General features: G+C 44.1%; 1 protein-coding gene across 9 annotated transcripts in view; it reads right to left on the bottom strand.

Moving 5' to 3' along the window:
- Window positions 1-23,732, bottom strand: part of samd11 (sterile alpha motif domain containing 11) — a 235,482-nt gene that overhangs the window by 104,480 nt on the left and 107,270 nt on the right. For all 9 annotated transcript variants that reach the window (XM_078557849.1, XM_078557851.1, XM_078557850.1 and 6 more), the window contains one exon: window positions 14,938-15,062. In XM_078557849.1, the coding sequence (XP_078413975.1) occupies window positions 14,938-15,062 (125 nt within the window). The remainder of the gene's footprint in view (window positions 1-14,937; window positions 15,063-23,732) is intronic.

Raw genomic sequence — 23,732 nt, 5'->3', positions numbered from 1 at the left:
CCCCCACGCCCCCCACCCACCTCCGGCCCAAGTGCATTAAAAAAAACTGGCAGCGAATTGAAAGGTCCCGAATGTCGATGGGAATGTCCTGAATGGAATGGGAACAAAAAAACAATGCAAATAGCAAAAGAGATGTGACGTAGCCTTATTCACTAAGGGAAGGATATCGAATATACATGACAGAAATAACTGTCCATTGAGTTGGTCTCACGGAAATCTTTTCCTGTGATAATTTTGGCGAGTAATTGGGAAATTGGATAATTGAGGTTCCACTGTAAATTGTGAAAGCTTTGCTGTTGTTTCTCCTGGAATACAGTGGGAAATGTCTTTGAGGGAAGGAAATCTGCTGTCCTTACCTGGTCTGGCCTACATGTAACTCCAGACCCACAGCCATGGGGTTGACTCTTCAAAAAAAAAATAAATGCCCTCTGAACAAAGGCCTAGCCAGCGATGCCCACACCCCATGAACGAATTTTTTAAAGACTTTTAAGTAACCCAAGGGGCAAACACACACACACAAAATTTCACTTCCAAAATTAATGTTTCTTGCTCCATTCCCCAATGAACTACTCCATATTATGAGCTCAGAAGCTAATTGTGTCAAAAGAACATTAACAACAGCAAGCGCTCAGCTTCTGATGTCATAAGTGGAGAGCTCCATTTGACAGCAGGCGAGCAGTATAAATAACTCTGCAGTAAAACTTAAAAGCACCATCTATAGTTTGAACGTTTTGTAAATTATGTTTTTAATATGGGGCCCATTAGTTGTCAAGAGTTTAACAAGTAGGCTTTTAGTCACTCAGCTCAGGGAGCCATTTTAACAGGGGCTGCTGAAGGAGTGGTAGACCCCATATTATTAGATGCACTGCTGGGAATTAGGTTGATAGATCCTGTTCTGATGATATACTACAGCCATTATATCACTCGCATAGTTCAGCACGTTGCAAGTCACTTGGGCCTTGGTGCACAAGTGTGATACAACTTTTATTTTCGATGGATTCTGCAACAAGCCAGTTTAGCAGAATAATAAATAGCCTCTTTTTTTTTCTTTCAGTCGATTCCTAAGAACTCAGTTTCCTCCCTGAAGTCCATTCGGTGCCAGCTATCCTCCAGCATCTCAAACGTGGCACTCGGCAAAGAACATCACCAGGCTGCCCGACCGACAAGGCTGTATTAACTGTCAAACCTGGACCCCTGGCATCTGATGTCGGCAGGCTTCCCAGCAAGAGGGCTTCCTACCAAACAGCGGTCAGGAGCAGGAAAACCGATTGGCTTTTTTTTGTTTTGCTTGTTGATAGGGGCACCCAGGCGTCGGCAAAGCGCCAACCCAATCGAGACCAACCAACTCAGCACAGAAGCAAAATATTGCAGGTGCTGGAAATCCGAAATGTAACAGAAGATGCTGGAAATACTTAGCAGATCAGGCAGCGTCTGTGAAGGGAAACAGGGTTAACGTTTCAGGTCAATGACCCTTCGTCAGAACACGAGGAAGGGTCACAGACCCGAAACGTTGGCATCGGCTGGTCGGGAGCGTGCGCGGAGCCGATCGACACCCGCGATCGGCTGCACGCTTTAATTGGCCCGCCCGGCGTGATGCGCGCCCGGTAGTGCTCAGCGCTCCCTGTGCAGGCGGAGGGAGGGGGGAGAGTCGGGGCCTGCGCTCTTTCGTGCATGCACTTGAAAGAGCGCAGAAATCACCCTGAGGCACGGAGGTGCCTCAGGGGGATTAACTTCAAGTTTTAAAGCTTGAAAGAAAGAAAGATTAAAATTATTCAGACCTGTCCCCTCGTGTGACAGTGTCACATGAGCTGGGACATGTTTATGAATTGTCAAAGAAATTTTTACTTATTTAATAAAACCTTCAGGAAACCGCATCCCCGCCCGTGGATGAGGTTTCCTGAAAAACGTGAAGGCCGCTTGGGCGCTTCGCCTGCCCCCCGCCAACCTTAAGGGTTTATTGGTTTTATTTGGTTTATTAATGGCCTCAACAGGCCTTTGACAGTTGAAATGAAAGATCGGAATGACGCACGGTGATGTGGGGACGCACGCCCGACGTCACCGAGCGTCGTTTTACGCGTCGGCATGCGGGGCCCGCCCACATACTCCGGCGTGAAAATTCTCCCCGTTAACTCTAGTATTGCTGAGAAAAGGAATCGTGTTGGCGAAGCTTTTCGTCTTGCACTCATCAGGACAGATACGCAACAATGCCAAATTTGAAAGGGAGCAACAATTTATAATGCATGAGGAAAGGGTGCTGATTGGTTGGCAAGCGAACTCTGACTGATCAAGGCATTGCCAATGGAGGGCACATCAGAAACCACCATTCCCCACACTTTTGTTTAATTCAAAAATGGCGCAATGCCTGGACACGTTCCTTTTGCCTGTGGAGGGCAAAAACCCTGTGCTTGAATATATGTAGCTTCTAGCAAGGCTAAGTGAGGCTGATTGATAATCTTAAATTGGTTGTTAGTGTAATTCCTGGCACACTCGTTAACTCTGTTTCTCTCTCCACAGATGCTGCCTGACCTGCTGAGTATTTCCAGCATTTTCTATTTTTAACTCAGTCCAGACCTCTTGGTTAAACTCGGTATCCTCTTGGCCAAGTACCGTGCAAGTCACCCGCTGAGCCAGCCAGGGAAGTTTGCTATTTTCTCCAGAAGATCAGCTTTCTCCATCCTTGTTGCTATGGGCTGTCGTTCTAAAGCGAGTGGGACCGATTCACAGGATTTTCAAAACAGGTTGTGCCAAACCGATATTAAAATAAGATTAAGAGCGTGCAAAGATGACACTATAACACTTACCAGCCACAGCAGCTTGGAACTGGCAGCAGCAATTTCTGGAACTGGACCCATTTCCCTTACTAATTACCCTGGGGTACTAATTAAATGATAATGAATGAGAACACATTCATTAATTAGTCATTAATGAATGCCAGCATGAGTTTAGACAGAAGACAAAAAAAAGTTGCATAATGTGCCACTTACTGAATTCCTTGAAGTTTCTCCCTAAGATGCAAATGCATTTCTAATTGGTTTGTTCATTAGGGGAGTGGAGCCTGGACTGGCAGAAGCCTGCGGTATCCGCTCCAGGCCCTACACAGGTAAATACAGACTCAGTTGTGGAATCATCCATCCGACACTGCACTCAGTCCCATCCAGCCATGTTAGCTGGGGTCCGATATACGTTAGGAGGGCAGGCAGTTAGCTCGGTTGGCTAGATGGCTAGCATGTGGATCCGATTAATGCCAACAGTGCAGGGTTCGATCTTCATTCCGGCAGGAGTAGACTGGGGACCTGCCTCCTCACCCTACCCACAGTAAAAATTCATGGCTCTTTGCTGTGGTAGAGCGAATAATTGCCAAGGACCTGCCTTTGGCAGAGGACCGAAGTAGTAGTTATGTTATAGGACCCTGATTTGCAATTTAAATGGGCCTACTGCCTGGCTCAGGAAGAAGAGCACTTCTGCTGTTCGGCTGCCAACCCTTCAGGGTTGCCCTAGAGTCTTCAAGGAACTGAAAATTAATCTCTGGGACACTGCTGTGGGCAAAACCCAGGGTGGAGAAATACCATGGGGACATTAGAAAAAGGGAGTGTTTTTTTAAATTGCTTTGACCGCTTCTATTGATTAGTTTATGAAAACATGAAGCGATGATGGCAGCTCAACGCCACTTTCTCAAGGATGAGAATTAAGATGAGCGACAAACGCTGACCTTGCCAACAACGCTCACATCCCAATGAAAAAAAATTAAAGATGGTTCAGCTGGATGAGGTGATTGGAGTCAAGAGGCCCATGTGAGGAAACCTTCAGGGGAAGGCCTAACCAGAGTTGGTGTCCTTATCCAGTTGCTCAGTCAGAGGCCCAGGGAGGTTTCCATGACAACAGGAATAGGAGGGTGGGGAGTTGGCCCAGGGAGGTTCCCATGACAACAGGAATAGGAGGGTGGGGAGTTGGCGATAAGGGCATTCCCCACAGCCTTCAGAGTGTTGACATGTCACCTCCACCAGTTGGGAGACTTCAGAATCCAGACCCACACGTTTCAATGATACAACAGTTTATATATTTTTTTAAATTACTATTAATTCAATTGCTGTAAAAAGGATTTTTTTTACACATCCATGGGTTGCTATGCAAAGATGGGGGGGGTGGTGGGAGGGTGGTTAAAACAGAAAGTCCTACTCTCATTAGCACCTAATTTGCAGCGCTAAGGGGGAAGGGCAGAGGGCTGGGGCTAGCTGAGCTGCTCTTGCAGAGAACCAGCACAGGCGCAATGGGCCGAATGGCCTCCTTCTGTGCTGTAAATGTTCTATGATACTGTCCCTCGTATGTGCAAAGCACTCTCAATTCCCAAGCCTGGAAAAACCGTTTTAAAGGGGAGGAAAAAAAAAACAAAAGCAGAATGATGAAACACAAACCTTTTATGAAATCTGTGCCTAACTCTAGAGCTGAAATACTTTGGGGGGGTTTCCCCCCCCCCACCCCCCACCCCCCCAATCCTTAAAACAAATCTGCTACAGAATGAGAAATATAAACACTAAATTGAGATTAGCTGGGAGAAGTGTTAACAGGCTGGCAGATGACCAGCGTAAGATGTTTTATCATCCTCCACTTGGCCACTTTTCAAAAGCACGGTTGATAAATATTCACTGATGTTTTCCAAAAAAATGCACAACGAATAATTTAGTAGCTTGCAACCTTCGCCTATCCATCTCAGTGGCCACCTTTAATCATGCTGAGTTTTATCCTGTAGATAACAGACACAAACACTGAGGGAAGCTCATTTCTGGCCTGGTTAATAGCTAACCCTTAACACCATTTAAAGTCTGCTTGCATCCGTTCAGCCCGCCCCAGCTCGAGAGAGAGAGAGAGAGAGAGAGAGAGAGAGGAAAAAAAATCAGCACTAATGTCCAGCCAGTGACAGGTTTGACAGCCAGACTCCTTAATTCCCTTTCCTGAGTCCCTTAATCTGTCATCTTTATCAGGCTGGGGATGTGCCAGGCAGCATGCAGAAGCCCTCCTTGTGATCAATCTCAACATTACAACTGACAGAATGGTGCTAATAACTTATTGATCTAATGTTTGCCCAGTCCCACGGGGGCTGAGAGGCTGCCATTGATTGGTTCGAGACTTCCTACGGGAGACGGGGGAGCATTATAATGGTCTCGGGGTTTCGTGGTTTGTCCCCCCCCCCCCCCGAAATGCACAAATTGGGTGGGTGGGTGGGTGGGTGGGTGGGAGGGAGGGTGGCGGGGGGTAAAAAAAAAGGGAGAGTGGAGAACAGAAGGTTCCTGATTAAGGCACCGACAAAGCGTTCATCAATAAAGCCCAAAAGTAGCAGGGTAAGAGAAAACATTGGTTTTCAGAAATACAGCCCCTTTTTTATTTAAACAGGTCAAAACACACACACACGCACACAGTGCTGCTTCCCATTTCTATCCACTCGGATCCAACAGCATCAAGTGATTACAACTCTTTCTCATTAAACGTGAATTAATTGGCACAGACACACCAGTTGCTTCTGAGGGGATGAAGAGCAGCTGAGCCTCCCCCTCAGCCTCCCCCACCAACCGCCCCCCCTGATTTAACACAAACAGAGAGAGAACCACCACACTGGAGGATGGAGAGTCTCGAGATCTAAACCACAAAGCTGCAGTTAAGTCTGCTGCCCAGACAGGCTAGCTGTCAGCTTGCAGCCAGTCCAATCCCGAGGCTGTAGCTAAGGCAGTTTCTTTCACCAGTGCTGTTGACGCCGGGGTCATCTCTTAATGTCCTCCTCTCAAATTTAATTATGCCCTTTTCCATCAAGGTGCCCCTTTCCTGGTGCCGTGGCCACGGAACCACACTGACCTTAACACTGTCTATACTCAAAACGCCTGATCGACAGCTACGTCTGACATTCGCTTCCCAGAACCAGACCTCCCGATTTGGGAAATCAAATGATTCATGCCATGACAAAACCCACAGACTGCTCCGCACAGTACAGAAATTGATTTTTATTCCCCTAATTCAGCAGCTCATTTCATACTTTCTTTCCATAATCAAAACTAAATTACATAGAGTCAATAAAGGAATATTAGCATGATTCGAAAGCTATTGTAGGGCAGGTAAATCTTTATTATCACTCAAACCCTACCAATTTGTATCTGTGTTGCAATAGCCATAATTATGAACAATAACAGTTTGATGAAGTTCCCTCCAACACGTGTTAAAACACTGAGATCTATGTTAATGAGATTTCACTGTATTTAAAAGCATCAATAATTCATACACTTAGAAAGACCAACAATCGACACTGGCCACTGCTTTATAACAAGCACGATGTTCAGCCAGCAATGTCATGTCAGAACAGAAATGGGAACTCACTATATACTGATTCATGCTGAATGGATTACACATTATACCACTTTCTTTATAATAAAAAAAAGTTGTGTTTTCCATAATCAAAAATCTCTAGTAAAGAATTCAGGTCTCAAATCAATGGGGCTGCCTCACTAAGTGACTGACCTCCGATCAGTAAATAACACTTTTGGAAACGTGCACATGTTCACTGACATACATCAAATTGCCTTCCTGCTCAAATCTTTGTCAAGTTGATTGTCCATGTTGGATTCACCGAGTTTCAACATGGCTTCAGAGAAACATGAGCATAATTTGCTTAAGGGTCTTGAACTTCATGGGGTAGAATTTCACCGTTGCAATCTGGCGGAGTAGATTGCATGCTCTTTATAAAGCCAACCTGATCTTCTTTCCATTGAAACTAATGGACTGCAGTACAGGCTGGTTCTCCGCAGGGGTGATCCATCCCACCAGATTACCACCCAGATTGTGACGGTGGAAACCTATTTCACACATTAGTTTTGCCTCAAGTCTTCTTTTAAATACATCTGGTCTGGCAGGGCTCGAGGTGTGCAGTGTCGTGGAGCACTGGGTTACAGTTTGAGTCCCTCCCTCCCTCCACAGAGCTCCCATCTCAGCTGCACTCCTGTGAGAAGGCCTCCAGGCAGAAGGAAATTTGGATAGGAAGATTCCAGCGGCTCTGTCTCTTCCTGGCAACAAGCTCAGAGAGACACTCACGTGAGAGTAGGCCTCCTGACCCACTGAATGAGAGGTGTAGCTTGAGAGGGGGTGGGGGGGCAGGAAGTCAATGGAGAAAATCCAGAAAGAATTGATAACCCTGTGCCCCCTAGATCACTACAGTTCTAAGGAATAGAGGCAGACAGAATTAGACAAACTGGATCAGAGGATTGGGCTTGTTTATAGACACAGATCTAGCCGATTAGAGGAGCGCTAAATCCTTGCTTAATGTGCAAACCTTCAGATTTGCTACCACACCATGTTAGGCAGCCTGGCTGCTCATCCCTGTATGTGTGTCTTTCTCAATTAAGATTAAAGGCATCTCCAGCAATCGCTTCCACTCAAGTTAAGACAGATGTGCTCAACACAAAAACACCTTGATTTATTCTCTGGCTCTTTAGATCTTTTGGGGGGGGGGGGGAAATATATATTTTGATTCCACAGCATGAGACAATTTGATATAAAAGCACAGAGTCTGTTTGAAATACTCTTTTGTGTTACGCTATTGATACACAGTCTCCTCTAACAGGTAACAACCCTACTTTGGGAATCACAATCTACAACCCTGCAATTTGATCAAATGTCTAGACAAAATTTTTTTTAAACCTTATTTTTTTTTAAAAATGTCTGCTGCCTAGGACTCTTTGACAGTCTCCGAGTCTTGACAACCTGGTAACAGATGCCTGTGAGCGAGCCATAAAGTACGCTCTCTTTTACAGTAACTTGGCACTCAACCAAGATTTTTATCATACAAATTTTGACACAGGCAGACCCAACATCTCACTTTCCAACTGAAGCCTCAAGTTTGTTGCAAATCCAATAGCCAGTTTCCTGTGAGCAGAAAGATGAAAACAACAAGTGCTCACTCTGTCAAACAGCGCTCTGAGGTTCTGGGACAGTCATTCTTATGCTTTCCCATTTCCACGGCCACGGTGAAGGTGTATTCGGGATTATCAATGCTTCCAATTGGTGTTCCCTGCTCCCTTCCCACTCGTCTGCCCAACCCACACCCTGGTCCTTCCCAGTTTTCCACACTTGCTTTTGGAGCCAGGAGATCCAGACAACCAGAGCCAGAGGCCGCTTCAGTAACAGTCCAAGTGCGGTCCGCAGGAGGGTACCATTCCACACAGAGCCATTGGTGCTGCCAACCTTTCCTTCACCCTCTCCACATCTCCAAGGTGGAATAATCATTTGCTGGGCAGGCGGATGAGCCACAAATGGCACAAACTTTTCCCAGGAACAGCGAGTGACACCCAATGCCGGTTGAGGACATGGTTTAATCTCAAGGAGTCCAAAAGTCTATCATTAGAGATATTGGACTTCATTGTTCTACAGTAAACCCTGCAATAATGCAGCACTAGATTGAAAGGCAGAGAGAGCATCTCTGATCCTGGAGTTGTACAAAAACTATCCGGTACACACTCTGTACATCTGTAATGAATCCCTTGGCTTTTTCCTTCCAGTCACCAAGACACATACTCTCAGGCCTGTACGTGAATTGGCAGTCAGTAGGTAGTCAAGGGCGTGTTGGGCATGTCTCTCCCTCAGGTTTCCCCTCCACCCTATCATAGGCACATTGGGTATCACCACAGAGTAAAGCTGAGGACCTGAGCCTGTTCTGCCCATTGGCACAATGTTATATGTTGACACTCCGATATGCTTTGTGAACCATAGTCGGCTGCTTGAAGTAGCAATGCTAAGGTCAACCCACCTGCCATGTTTATTCCTCAATGCGACTTGTTCCCAGTATTGTTGTGATGGTTATTTTTAATTTGAAGTTAGATTTCCTTACTATATTTAAACATTTACAATGCGTATAAGAGAGAGATAAAGAGAGAGATAACTCCACTGGTTTAATGGGAATCTTTAATAGTAGGGTCTTCACCTCTTGCCAAAGCATTCTCTTCTGCAAGCCCAAACTCAATTCACTCAGCACTCAAAAACTCTGTTTCTTGGTTCCTTTGTGCCTCAGCTTGGAGCTTACTCATGCAGAACAGGAAGATCCCAGGTGTGACCCTCAGATTTGTTAAGCTGACTGGTCTTGGAGGGTTTAGCTGTAGGGATGCTTTGGCCAAAGAGGGTTTACCCTTGTGATCTCCATTCAGAGATCCCTAGCCTGGAAAGTAAGCGAGGTGGCCTGCTAACGTTCACTGCCATGGCCTCTTGGGCAATGTTGGCACCCAAGGGAAGGGAGAGGACTGGAGAGAATATAACACTGGCGTAGATCTCCTACCAGCAACCTAGGCATAAAACCCACTGCCTGATATTCATGTACTTCATAATTAAAGTACCAAACTGCAGTCATATATATGGAAAATATTTTGGATGGAGGCCAACCCCAGATCACAGCTTGAGTCATGCTACCTGCCAATAGGAATTCAGTTCTTGTGTTAGTCGTGGATAAGATGATTGTTGGTTCACAGCCCACCCCAGAGACTTCAGCACAATATGTAGCTCACAATTCACTGCAGTACTGAGGGAGTGCTGAAGGTGCCATCTTGAGGCTGAGATATTGAATGGAGGCCCCATTTTCCCTCTTGGGTGAAAAATCTCATGACGTTATTCAAAGAAGAGCGGAGGATTTCTCCCAGTGTTCTGGCCAATGTTTATTCCTCAATGAATGTCACTAAAAAACAGGCTACCTGGTCATTGTGACATCTCTGTTAGTGGGAATTTGCTGTGCGCAAATTGCCTGCCACATTTTGCACCTTACAACGGTGAGCACACTTTGAAAGTATTTTGTGTAGCACTTTGGGGTGCCCGAAGTTATGAAAGGCGCTACATAAACGCAAGTTCTTTCTTTATTTAACTAAATTGGAAACATTTCCTCATCTGGCCATTAAAGACAGGACGGGAAAAAAAACGCGACACTCTACCCACTGTAGACCGACTCCAATCCGAATATAAAACACTTTGAGATCGTTTGGATGAAATAACTGGGTGATCCGACATTGGGTTGTATGGTGTTCCACGACACTGCCCTCAGGCCATCGTGAGCTGGGAGGAGCACAAGACTGCTCAGAGGGCTGACCACAGCAACAGAAATCTCTCAATTACCGATGCTGCTACGACTGGCTCCAGCTTGGATCAATACAGCAATTAGATTTTATCAACACTGAGCCCTCGGCCTCTGCATCAAATTCTTTCAGCAGACGCCAAACTTAACCACACGACGTGAGGCTCTTGTATCTTGAAGAAGTATCGTTACTGAATTTAAAAGAAACACTTAGCCCAATAATGATTGTAAGCATTCCGGGCAGGAACAGGACACAAATAGCTGCCCACGTTACCCCAGCTTCCTTTCCTTTTCCCCCCCACCTCAAGCTGAGTACGGGCAAAGCATCAAAATTTATGGCGTAAATGTGACTCTTGATAAATCAGGCCTATCTCGACGGCACAGGTTGAGGGGCGACCTAACTGGAGGTGTTTAAAAGGTTGAAAGGGTTCCATAGGGTAGATGGGGAGGGGGGGAATCAAGAACAGGAACTAATCTTCAACTTAGAGCTAGGAAATGTAGGAGGGAAACGAGAAAGTATTTTTTCCCCCACACAAAGGATAATGGAAATCCGGAACTCTCCCCTTCAAAACCGAGGTCGATGGAGTTTTTTTTTTGTTGTTTGGCGTGGATGTCAAGAGACATTCGGCAAAGGTGAGTAAATGGGGTTCAGATACAGATCGGCCATGGTCTAACTGAATAGCGGAGCTGGCTCGGGGGGTTAAATCAGCGACTCCTATTCGAAATGCAGTACATCGACCAGCGCAAAATGCCGAACGCTTTCAGTAATTGTTTTCCGGTTAGCTTGGAGAAATGTGAGGCTTGCGATAACACTGTGCTCCTTCGACAGCAGCTCCCAAACCCACAACCTCCACCATCGAAAGGGACAAGGACAGGAGCTGGGAGGGAACGCCACCCTCTGAGTCATTTACAAACCTGACTTGGAAATATATCGCCATTCCTTCACTGTCATTGGGGGAAAAAACCCTGGAACTCCCTCCCTAACAGCACTGTGGGTGTGCCTACACCCCATGGACTGCAGCGGTTCAAGAAGGCGGCTCACCACCACCTTCTCAAGGGCAACTCATAAATGCTAGCCTGGCCATCAGGGCCCATATCCCAAAAATGAAACACAGAAGGTGATCATCCAAACCGTACTAGTCTGAAGTTCCATCCTCTGCAGCTTTAATATGAGCGTTTAAATGAAGCTCCTCAAAGTAAAACTTTCATTTAACATCGGAGACAAACGGGTGTCATATGGATACATCACTGGGTGAAATTTACCAATTTGTGCTATCGGCCATGAACCACATGCATCGGGAAATCACAGTTGTGCAACCCTCAATTTTCATACCGTTAAGCCGACGGGACAAACTTGGATTACTTTTCGGAGTCTTAAACAGCAGTATAACTCTGTTCTGGTGAAGGGCACGTACAAAACATTATAACCCATCCTCTCTTTTTGCAAAGGCTGACTGACTCAGTGTATTGGCAGCGTTTTCTACTATACTCCTGGCTGAGTTTGCGAAAGTGTTCAATGAGAAACCAGCGTGGGGGGGTAGTCTTGCACCATTAGGATTGCGCACTGGGGGGTGCAGCATAATTCCAGCCTCGGTGCAGCCATGTTTTAGGCAGCCTACCTTTGGGGTCACCATTCCTCATCTTCCAAAGATACAGATGAACCCAACAGCACTTTCAGTATGCTTAAAATTTACTGAACTCTGCGCGTGTGTGCAAAGCAATTCCTTCACTCCCTTCATCACGTGCCAGAGTCAACAGTGCAACTCAGGGATGCCAACGGAGCATCATACTCTGTTTAGTGGTGGTCTAACTGCAGCCCGAAATCATTTCATTTCACTCACCCTTTACAGGGTCAGACAGAAAATACCAGAAAAATGTTTGCATATTTAACTTTCATGGTGCTTTCTGCCTGAATGTTTTTCCTTCAAGTTATCCAGAGTTGCATGCAGAAACTTCGGAGTTGAGCGAACCAGCTCTGGGCAGATATACTGGGTGATTGGTCAGTTGAGTCAACAAGTACCAGAAGGATCGACTTGCATTTATATAGCGCCTTTCACAACCTCAGGATGTTCCAAAACACTTTACAGCCACTGAAGTGCTTCTTAACTGTACTCATTGTAAGGTAGGAAACGTGGCAGCCAATTAGCAGCACAGAAAGCTCCCACAAATATCAACGTGATAATATCTAGGTACTCTGTCTTTTTTAGCGATGTTAATGGAGAGATAAATGTTGGTCAGGACACAGAAGATAACTCCATAACTCTTCTCTAATTAATGCAATCTCATCTTTTGCATTCACCTCAAGAGGGCAGGCAAGGCTTCAGGTTAACATCTCACCTCATAGAAGGCACCTCTGACAATGCAGCACTGCCTCAGTACTACACTGCAGTGCCAGCCTGACTTTTGTGCTCAAGTCTCTGGAGTGGGACTTGCGCCCCGATGTCCTGACTCAAGAGGCAAGAGTTTTACCAATTGAGCCACAGGTGATACCACAGGAGGGAAGAAAGATCTGCATTTATATTTTGCTTGATCACATCCCAAAGCATATCACAGTCAGTGAATTACCATGGAGGTGTATTCCATTGTCATGGATGCAAATACAGCCTCAAATTTGCACTCAGCAAACTGTACCTGGGTTTAAAACAAAAAGTGAATCGATTTTTGATGCTGTAATTCAAAGGACAACTATGGAGCGGGAACGGTGCGGAACTCGCGGTTTTTCTTCCAGTCATCCCATGGGATCTTTTCCATCCACCAGAGGGATGGGAAGGAGCTTGGCTTAATCTCTTGTATAAAAGACAGCGCCTCTGACAGTGCAGCACTCCCTCAACACGGCACTGCCGCATCAGCTTCATTTCTGTGCGGAGGCTGAAGCTTTGAGCCCACAACTTACAGACTCAGAGGTAACAGTGCAACTAAATGTGCGAAGCCTGCTCCTGTCGGCATGAAAGGGTGGCTTGAAGTGGGGGAAATTCCAGACCGGTTGCTCTGCATGATACTCCACCCCTGATGCTAAGTATGTCACAGAGCAACTTAACCAGATTTATTTTTAAAGGAGGTATCACAGTCACTCCAGTTTGCTGACCTGTTTTAAGCGAGTTGCTGTATAGTTGATCAGCTATTGTTGACCCAGTGGACTTGTATTTGTCATACAAATGTTGCACAAATGACATACATAAAGCGTGCAGTAAAAGAATGACAGTATTGGGCGTGTATCTTTAAACTCCCAACCGGGAACATACCAACAACAGCACCTTCCGGAAAGGTCATTGCCCACAATCAGGTCGCTTTTCACAAGCCTGTGTATATATATATATAATATATATATATATATATATATATAAATATATATAAAGTCTTAATCACCAGTACAAGTAAAATACACAGGCTGCTCAGAATGAGACCCTTCGATGGCCAGATTTTCAGGCCAGTTTATTTGAATATTTAAAAGGAAAATGGGTTGTTATATTTTTATTTGTTTAAAAACCATTAAAAATAGAGATTTAAGAAATTAACCCCTGTGAGAAAGACTTGCTGTTGCATAGCACTTTTCATAACCACCGGACCATCTCATGCACTTTACAGCCAATGAAGTGCTTTTTGAAGTGTAGTCACTGTTGGATGTGAGAAATGCAGCAGCCAATTTGCACACAGTAAACTCCCACAAACAGCAATGTGATCACGACCAGATAATCTGGTTGTGTGGTATTGATTGAGGGATAAGCATTGGACGGGGCACCAGGGATGACTCTCCCTTCTCCTCTTCGAAATAGAACCACGGGATCTTTTACATCCACCCAAGGAGGCAGATCCACCAAGCATGGTCTCAGTTTAACATCTCATCCAAAGGACAGCACCTCCAACAGTGCAGCGCTCCCTCAGTAGGGCGCCTCGGGGGTAGGTGGGAATGTGAAGTTGAGGTTACAGTCAGATGTTACTGAATGGCAGAGCAGGCTCAAGGGACCAAGTGCCTACTCCTAATTTGCATTCTCACAGTTCTGCACAGCCTTGATTTCTGATCTCAAGCCCCAGCAAGGGACATGAAACCAGAACCTTGTGATTCAGAGGTGAGTGTGCTACCAACTGGGCCACAGCTGACACAACTTTGCAGCCCTAAAAATACATCGATAAATAATTACAAATCTATAAAACGTTCTATTCTGTTACAGAGACGTGTGGACCCAACGAGGCTCTCTGTAGTTGCAATGTTCAGTAAGTCCCACAAGAGGAAATGGTATCTTATATCTTTGTTGGATCAGAGTGCAGGCAACTCATTGTGGTGTTAAAGCTACCTCAGTAGCCAAATGGTAACATTACGTGGTGTGTTACTGGGCCATACAGACAAGCAGATCCCAGATTCATTTACAGATTTCCACTGTGTTGGTGGGACTCTGTCTGGCCCCAGCAATCCTGTTCCAGAAAAACAAATAAACTATCCCTGATTACAATCCGGTGACCAAACCACCACCACCCCCCCCACCCCACACCCCCACATCCCAACACCCCCCCAAACCACCCCCCACAGCTTGTGTGCGTGCCTGCATTACACATAGGCTCTACAGTTAAATTTTACCTCCTGCCCCATGGTTGAACAGCCTGCTAAGAAGCACCAGTAAAGCTCGCACGTTAAGGATGGGTATTTGGGTGAGATAGCGGAAAATGAAAGGCACCTGTGAAATTTCACCCAGCAAGCGTGAGTGTCCTCAGGGAAGGCGGGGGTGGGGTGGGGGGGGCGGGGGTGGGGGGGGGGAACAAAGTGCTCAAAGGGTTAATTTTGGTAAAATCAGCTATCATTCATGTTCAAAACTGACTTTGGCGGTGCTTATGTCTGTGACGTTTCACAATCTTACCAGCCTGTCCTGGGAGTAAGTCGATGCCGTTTTTCTTTATCTCATTCCGACTTTGACTCTCTGGCATAACGAGCTGCCTGCTCTGGTGCAAGTTGGAGATGATGGTTGATAGATCACTCTCACGACTGCAACAGAAGAACAGAGCAGAGTTAGGAAATCCGCCAATTCATTTTTTTAAAAAAAAAATAAATCACTGCTCTGTATTAGTGAGGTAAAGAGGGATTCTCTTATTCCTGGGACACACGAGTTAACAGTTTGGACCAAAATAGAAACCTATCAGTTCGTTCCTTCTCTCAGCACATTGTGTGTTGATCCTCACTGTGCAACTTGAATATTTGCAAATTAACAGAAATCCCAAGCAATTCAATGCAATGTTCCTTTTAAACCTCGGGTATTCCTTTTAACAAAGCAGAAGCTAAATACTAGTAAGATGTCAAGTAGTTTAATTGCTAATTCTAAATTACCTATAATTTCATGGTCCATTAAAATGCTTTATCACGTAGAAAGCTTAAACTATTAATTTTCCACAAATGCATAATTAACAGAAACAGCAACATCTTAAGGGATAGGGGTCTACTCACATAACAAAAACGCTGTTCTCCTGCCTCACCAGAGCAGGGCACATGATCAAGCATTTGGAAGCTCCAGTAAAATTGACCTAACCCGCCATCCCGACACATCATTGACAAAGTCCGACTGAGCAAGTGCTCGTAAACAGTCTGCCACTTTAAATTCTACACCTTCACACCCTCCCACATCACCCCCTCCCCCAAATGCTCCCTGCTCCAACTGGAAGGGAGCTTTAATCTATCGTCTATCTCTGCTAATCAGATAAGTTTGTGTCGGAAAGTCCCTAGACATTAGGTACATTTAAGTAATGTCTGTCTGCGGATTTTCAGCACATGTCGAACGCCAGACAATGCGGCTTCTTCACTCAAACACCCCATCTGCCTTCCCGAGCCCCGCAGCCTGCTCCTTCAACCACCCTACAAATCCCCTCCCCCGGATGGGATGCCTGCGCAGACCCTTGCCCATAAACACCCATTAATTCCACAAATGATCCTATGGTGGGAAAAGGGATTGAAGCAAACTCCACACAGATTCACACATCAAGCAATTTTGCGTCTTATCTCTCCTGAGCTGGCCCATTGCTTGTATTAATGCACAGTCAGTATTTTTAAGAACTTTAAGAGATTATTTCAGGAGTTATTAATCGTTCCTATTATGTTAATCAATAACTAGGCACCAGGGGTCACAGCACACACCTAGAGACCTGCCAATTTACCTCCTATACCCAACACAGCACAGATGGTCTGATGCTCTAAATTCTTTTGTATAATGTCATTGCTACCATTATACAAAAACAGTTCAGTTTATTTCAGTGATTTGTGCCAGCTGTGGCTCAGTGGGTATCACTCTCGCTTCTCGAGTTAGAAGGTTGCGAATTCAAGTTCCACTCAAGGACCTTGGCACAACAATCCAGGCTGACAATCCAGAGAAGCACTGAGGGAGTGCTGCACAGTCGAAGGTGCCGTCTTTCAGATGAGACTTTAAATCAAGGCCCTATCTGCCCTTGCAGGTCAATGTAGAAGATCCCATGATCTTGAAGAAGAGCAGGGGAGTTAACCCCAGTGTCCTCACTAATATTTATCCCTCTATCAACATCACAAGAACAGGTGATCTGGTCATTATCGCATTTCTGTTTGTGGAATTTTGCTGTGCATAAATCAGCTGCCTCGTTTCCTGCATTACAACAGTGACTACACTTCGAAAGTACTTCATTGGCTCTAAAGCGCTTTGGGAGATCTTGTGGTCGTGAAAGGCTACATATAAATGCAAGTCTTTCTTTGTTCCTTAATGATGCTGCAGGAAGCCTCGATGGAAGATGGTAGAGGATCAAGGAAAAGAGCACAAAATGTGATTCGAGGAGGTAGTGCATTGGTGGAAGTTGCGATCATGGGTCAAATGGTCTCTTTCTGCGCCAAAATTCCTAAGATTCAATGGGAGAGAAAGTGGACATTGATGTGCCCATTTTTTGGGGGCAAGAAATGAGCATCAGTGAAAATTAATTGTGGATCATGATTTCTCACACCCAATCTTCCCCCGAGGTGTGAGGGCTGCCCGAATGGATGGTGATGAAACTTGCAAATGACCACTGGAAGCAGGCATGTATCAGAAAATCAGGGGTTTTATGCAATGGGTCACCAGCTGGCTGGAACTTGAGACACGCAAACTCTGGGTCTTTAGTGGCCTAATGGCTGGCTCCTTATAAAGGGATCACCAGAGGCTGCCACTGTTTTAATTATATCATTTCTGTGGAGCTAGGAAGAGATGGAATGATTGCTGCTGGTCCCCAATTTAGGTTGGACCTCATGTTCTCATCTTCAGGGTGCAAAGCACAATTATGCCACCCATAATGATACCCATCACATTGGTGAACAATGAAATCCCATTCACCGTTGAGCTGCAAGGGATGCCCAGCAGGCATCTGCAGCTCATCAAACTCATATAAATTAGGCCCAGTGCCCAATATTGGGTGCGCCTGTTGTTATATTCCAGAAAATCAGGCAGGGAAGGGTAGAAATGGAGTTAATCTGAATAAGTATTTATTTACAGAGATGGACATTACAAACGTGTACCTCCTCACCCAACAACCACAGTTTCAGTCCATTCCTATTGGGAATGTGGGCACAATTGAACCCTTGGTTAATGTCCACAACCTACATACAATTAACCACAACTAATATACAATTAACACCTTGGGACTAGCATAGCAGTCCAGGGGTTGCCCAGTGTGCCCTCTCTCCTGATCGCTTCCCCCTCTCCGGGTTATTCCCTCCCTCCCTCCATATCACTTTTCCATATCTCTTCTCATTGCTCTACTAGTCACAGTTGGTGAACAAATTTAAAATGAATGAAGTAGAGCGCTAGGGAATTGCAAAATCTGCGAACCAAAATTGTTCATTGCATCAAATTAAATAGTAGCTTACAGTTCTTCCAAAACATTTCAAACAATACTTAATATAGTTAAAAAGGATGTATTTATAGATCATATACTCAAAGCACCTCACAGCCAACCAAATTCTTCTGAAGTGCAGTCACAGAAACAAAATAGAAGAGCAGAAATCCAGATGTAGTTAACAAAACGGTTGCTCTGTGAATATGTGGTCCCACAACCAAATGTCTGGGGGTCAGGGAATTAGGGCTACACTGTTGTTAATTCGTACCCCCTTTGAGTAAGTGTCCTCACTTGAAATGCAGCGCAGGAGCACAGAATTAGCCCCTTTCCCTTGGTACAGTTGCCCCGTGCCCTTTATTTAAAAATAAAGTAATATTACTTCTCGTTCGTTGAAGGTTTCGGGTTTTTAAAACTGTTGCTACTTGATCCCCATCATTGCCACCTTTCAACGAAGAATTGCCCTCCAATAAGGGTAAAGAATGGAATTCTAGAGTGCTCTCCTTCTTGTTTGGTCACTGTTCAGGCAAGTTTCACTAAACAATCTGACCATCATTCAAAAGCATTTTTTTTTGGGGGGGTTGTCTGGTGTGATAACAATAAATGTCTGATATTAAACAGTCTCCTCAGCTCAAATTGCAATTTGAGTTTTTCTTCTGTTCTAAGTTCTCACTTTGTTGCATTATTTATTCTCGCTCACTTCTAATAAATAGATAATTCCATTTTTCTTGCAGCACGACTTTGGATTATCAGGAATTAGCAGTAAAGATACCAAGGCCCTTTAAGGTCAGTCGGCCTATATTTTTGCAAGAAGAAAATGTCATTACCTGACTCAAGGACCACTAATCTTAACATACAGGCTTTATTTTGTTTTTCAACAGTTTACTCTCTTACTCAATATCTATACATCGTCTCTCTCAGTGCCAGGGCTCCAAACTGTCAAGGCGCATTTAATGAGCGCAGTGGCATTTTTAAAACAATCAGATTACATTCATCCCTTGAAATAGCCTAATAATTTCAAATACCAGATTAATATGGGTTAGATTAAGACGCATAACTTGAAAGGTCAATCAGAAGAGAATCTAGATTTCAATATGAAACTTACTACCTACTGCACACTAAATTGCATTAAAAAGCACTTCAACACCCACCAATAAATCCTGGTCTCTGTGGGCTTTACAAAAAGCGACTTACACAAGTAAATAGCCTCCTTACATCTTCACAAATTGTATGTCATAATCGCAATTTTAAAAGATTCTAAAGTAGATAGAAAGTATGAAATCACAGAAAAGATTCAATCATTATTCAGGTAAACAAAGAAACAAAAAATGCAACTTCATATAACTTACCTTTTTACTTTCAGGATTCAGTTTTACTGAAAAAACTACTGTCCTGATTTCTTCTATAAATTCAGCACTGCAGGTGAACACTATCGTGAACCTCAGTTAGACCATTCAGCGCTGGTTGACAACTGTCTTGCGTGCTTCAGATTTGGCACTCGAGGAGTTAAGACAGCCTCTCAGAAGCAAAGTGGCTAACTGGCCCATCATTACTGATAATCAGCACAGTGATCGGAGCCACCATTTCAAGGTAATGCTCCAAGTCTTTTCATGCTGTACCTCAGGTTCGCCTTAATTATCTAAAGGATCCTCTTTTATCAAGGCAAAAGAAAGCTACAAGGGCATTGCCATTAACAAGGTAGTAAAATCTCATTTGCAGCATCTGATCTTCAGCTTCATAATCAAACTGCTGTGACGAAAATTAACCTCTTCAAGTGTTAGAGTGGCATTTTACGCATTACCAAAGTGAGAAGCATTCATATTCTAAAGGCAATCAGGGCTGAAACTATGTAATCCACATGGTTCTGTGTGTTAATTAGGCCGTTCATACACGACCACTCCAGTACCAACACTTTTTTTTGCCATTCTAAGTGACTTTACACTTTTTTTTCCCACAGCTGAACTGATGTACACGATTTTGGGCAGGAGAAATAAAACCAGAAATTTGTTCCTTCAGTGATTTTTTTTTTAACCTTTGCCCAGTAATTGTTAAAACATGAGGAAAGACAACATGTGTTCAACATAATTTCAGTCACTTCACCCTTGGAAGTAAAACAAAGCATGAAGCACGACGATTAAAAATCTACAAAGATCTTAAGCCATTAAGTGCCTGGTTCGTACCTGGTGAGTGCAAGACCTGAGCAGAAGAGATCTGGACAGAGATGCACACCAAAGCCACACAGGTATATGAATCAACTTTGCACAACAGTCATGATAGCAAGCAACACTACATTTAATAAAGTGAAAATTTACTGCTTTTTTTATCGATTTGCAGGGGGGGGGAAAAAAAAAAGCATAAACATTTCTCCAACTCTATAATGAAACTGTCTGCTATCTTTATGGACACCACGGAGTTCCCCCATCCATAATATAACCGGCTGTATCCTGCTCAGTCACAGCACTGACCAGTTAGATTTCATTAATCATACTTGCCTCTGATGCCTGCTCTGCCAAATAGCGCACAAGGTCGGTCTAAAGCAACACTAGTCCAGCTCGGACTGCTCAAAATCCTGCAAAACCAGAAACTATTTGTTGCTGATGAATTGGGCAGCGTCTTTGCAGCAAAAGACTGGCAGATTCAAAGTGACCACAGAATAGACTCTCTCTATTAACCTGCAAGGGAACAATAAACCGTGCAAGAATCTCTTTTCAACGTAATGCATGCACCTTTCCACTGGATAAAGGAAGCAAATCGAGGTTTAATTTATCATTGACTGGGTGGACTGCTTCATCCTCTTGTCAGTATTCTAATCTCTCATAACATGATCCGCCCTCTAGTGCATATTAATCATATGATAAAATGCAGCTATATAAGCCCTTAAGGATTGGGAATTTGAAGTCTGGTGCTGATGCTCATAGAGTTAACAGTAATTCACTGTACAGAACAAGCAGAAGAGTTCCCTTCGCAATGTTTAAAAATCTAAAACAGAATTTGCAACAAATAGCCTAATCTCAACACTTTAGTTGCCAAATCTCCCAGGCATTATGGTTTCTGTGATCACAGTTATGTATAAGGCTCAATATTTAGGAAAACACCAGCAGTTGGGAAGATTCTGCAGGTGCTGGGAATGAATAACACACTAGAGATATTTCTTGTCAAGTAGTATTTTCTGTAGGAAAATAGTTCTAGCGTTTCAAAATTAATACTTAAAGCATGAAGCAAGCTTCCTAACATTCTGCACGTTACTAATTAAAAAAAATAGATCAAATTAATTTCCAATTGAGCAACGGAAAATGTTAAAATGAAGCACATTTTTAAAAGATTAACATTAGCACATGTTAAAGAGATGTTTTGCACAGAAGATCAAGGACATTGTTAGACCACTGACCGAGCTTACTACACTGGCAGTATAAATAACTGATATGAATACATCTTGACCATATTATTTCCCAGTAATCAAATGTTAGCACTTAATAAGTTTGCTGTGGCTGTATCACAAGCATTAATCTCCCAGCAAGGGTTTCATTGTGCATCAATGATGATCAGTAGGCTGTCCATTGGCATCCACCTTAACAATAACAAAACAGGCCCCCAAACGTTACTGCAAAAATATGAATTTTAATGGTAATAAATCATAAAAATGTATATTCACCGAAATCATTTCAAGTCTATAATCTCCAGGGTTTGTAGATGTTAGTTATGAACTATTCATCATTCACTCTTGTGGTTCATGACATCACTTGAACAGCTCAGTGAGATTACTGCCTTGTAATCACTTCCAGGTAGCCATTATTCTCTATTTAATACTGCTTAGCAAATGATCCAGCAGCTTTTATGCTAGAATAAAGAACAAAGAGCTCTTGCCAATTGCTAATTACTTAGTTTGAGGTTCTCTATTGCAGAATTATCCTCTTCTTGGGCAGTACTTAAGTACGAAATGGAGCAAAACTCACTGTGTCGCTCACTCACTATGTTAGAATGTGTGCAGCGCCTGGTTTACGGGAACACTCTACTTTTCTCAGATGGTCAGTAAGGTGCTTCAGGTTAGATTTCACAATGGAGTCTCCCCTTTCAATGCAAAGAATTGCTACCTATGTACAAATAAATATTCTCCTTCAATCGCTAAGTTGTGGGTTCAAGCTGCATTCCAGAACTTAAGCATGTCATCCAGTCCATCACTTCAAGTTAGTGCTGCACCGTCGGAGATGTCATCTCTCAGATGAGATGTTACACCAAGGCCAAGTCTGCCTGCTCAGGTGGACCTAGAGAGACCCCATGCTGCTATCTGAAGAAGGGCAGGGGAGTACTCCCATTGTTCTGGCCAACATTTATCCCTCTCAGCCAACAACGCCAGGACAGGAACAAGTGGCCATAATCTAATTGTTCTTCATGGGTCCTCCATGTGCACAAGTTGGCTGCCACATTTATCAACATAACAACATTTATCAACATAACAACAGTGACCACATTTCAAAAGTGACTCATTAGCTGTGGTGTGCTTTCGGGCATCTGAGGACATGAAAGGTGCTATATAAATACACCAACTCTCCTCCACTGATAGTAATCATGCCTCAGGACCTGAAGGCGCTATATAAATACATAGTAATCATGCCCCTGGACCTGAAGTCACCTGGAGAAAGACAGTACTTGGTCATTGACCAAGATAGATAGATAAAGACTTCCCTTGTGTTGGACCAGGAATGGGAGTAGGACATGAGGCCAAGCAAAGCAGTACTAGCTGCTGCAGGAGAGAGAGAGTCAGGGGGTCAAGGAGGGTGAAGTGGTGACCTTCCCCTGTGCAGGTACAGGACATCCCTCCTCCTCTGGACCTCCTCCACCAGAACCTCCAGTTCTGTGTACAAGAACCTGAGCAATCCTGCAACGTGCCACTGTTTGCTGGCCAGAGCACTCCACACTTTCAAAGGAAGTGGGTGTGAAGAGCTTACATAGGGAATAGAAATTGCATCTAATTAATTAACGCACTACAGAAGGCACTGCAAAGCACTTAGTGATCTCGGAATGAATTAAATTACTACATAGGAACAGGCGGAGGCCATTTAGCCACTTGAGCCCGTTGCACTGTCCAATGAGATCATGGCCAATCTTTGACAGACATGACTGCACAAACCTCCACATGCAACATTATACAATTGTAAAGATTTCATTGTAATATTTGTTTCCATTGCTCTCTTCTGTCAATGTCGATGGAAGCTCTTTGTTAACAATGCTTGCCAAGGTTCTTTCCCTGAGTTTGTTGAAAAGCTTGCAAGGTTAAAATGCGTCACTGTTCCATAAAGCCAGCAATGCGTCATGATAGCAAGAAAAATGATGTGCAGCTGTTTAGACTTCTCAGTGATCGGCTGTCTCTAAGAATCTGCAGTTTGTTTGTCACTCCCAATTGCATTTACCAGGAAGCACTGCTGGCCTGCCAAATCAATATCTGTTTTTACTTGGCCGTTTGCTAATGCCTCTGAAGCAAAATCTTGGCAGGGTCATTTCAGGATGGATGATGAAAGACAAACCTCTTACCAACTTTCACCGGAGTTCTCACCAGGCAACAGATAACAGTTTCACTGGGAATTCTACACTAGCCACAGGTGACCTGCAAACATGGGCTTCCCAAAGGTAAAGCAAGGTCAACACTTGCGTCATCATAGGTAAAACTGCAGGACCTGAGTCAGCTGAAGTTGAATTGAGGTCTGGATCAAGGAGCTGAGGAGCTGACAAGCTTAGACTGATAAGTCTTGCTTATCGCTATGCACAGGGTGGAAACACTGAGAAAATCTTCATTAATCACATCCTTAACCGTCAATACTTTCATCCCCATCAACACAAAATA

This window comes from Cetorhinus maximus, chromosome 15, assembly GCF_964194155.1.
Source record: "Cetorhinus maximus chromosome 15, sCetMax3.hap1.1, whole genome shotgun sequence".
Taxonomy (NCBI): Eukaryota; Metazoa; Chordata; class Chondrichthyes; order Lamniformes; family Cetorhinidae; genus Cetorhinus; species Cetorhinus maximus.
This window is presented reverse-complemented; position numbering and strand designations above follow the sequence as displayed.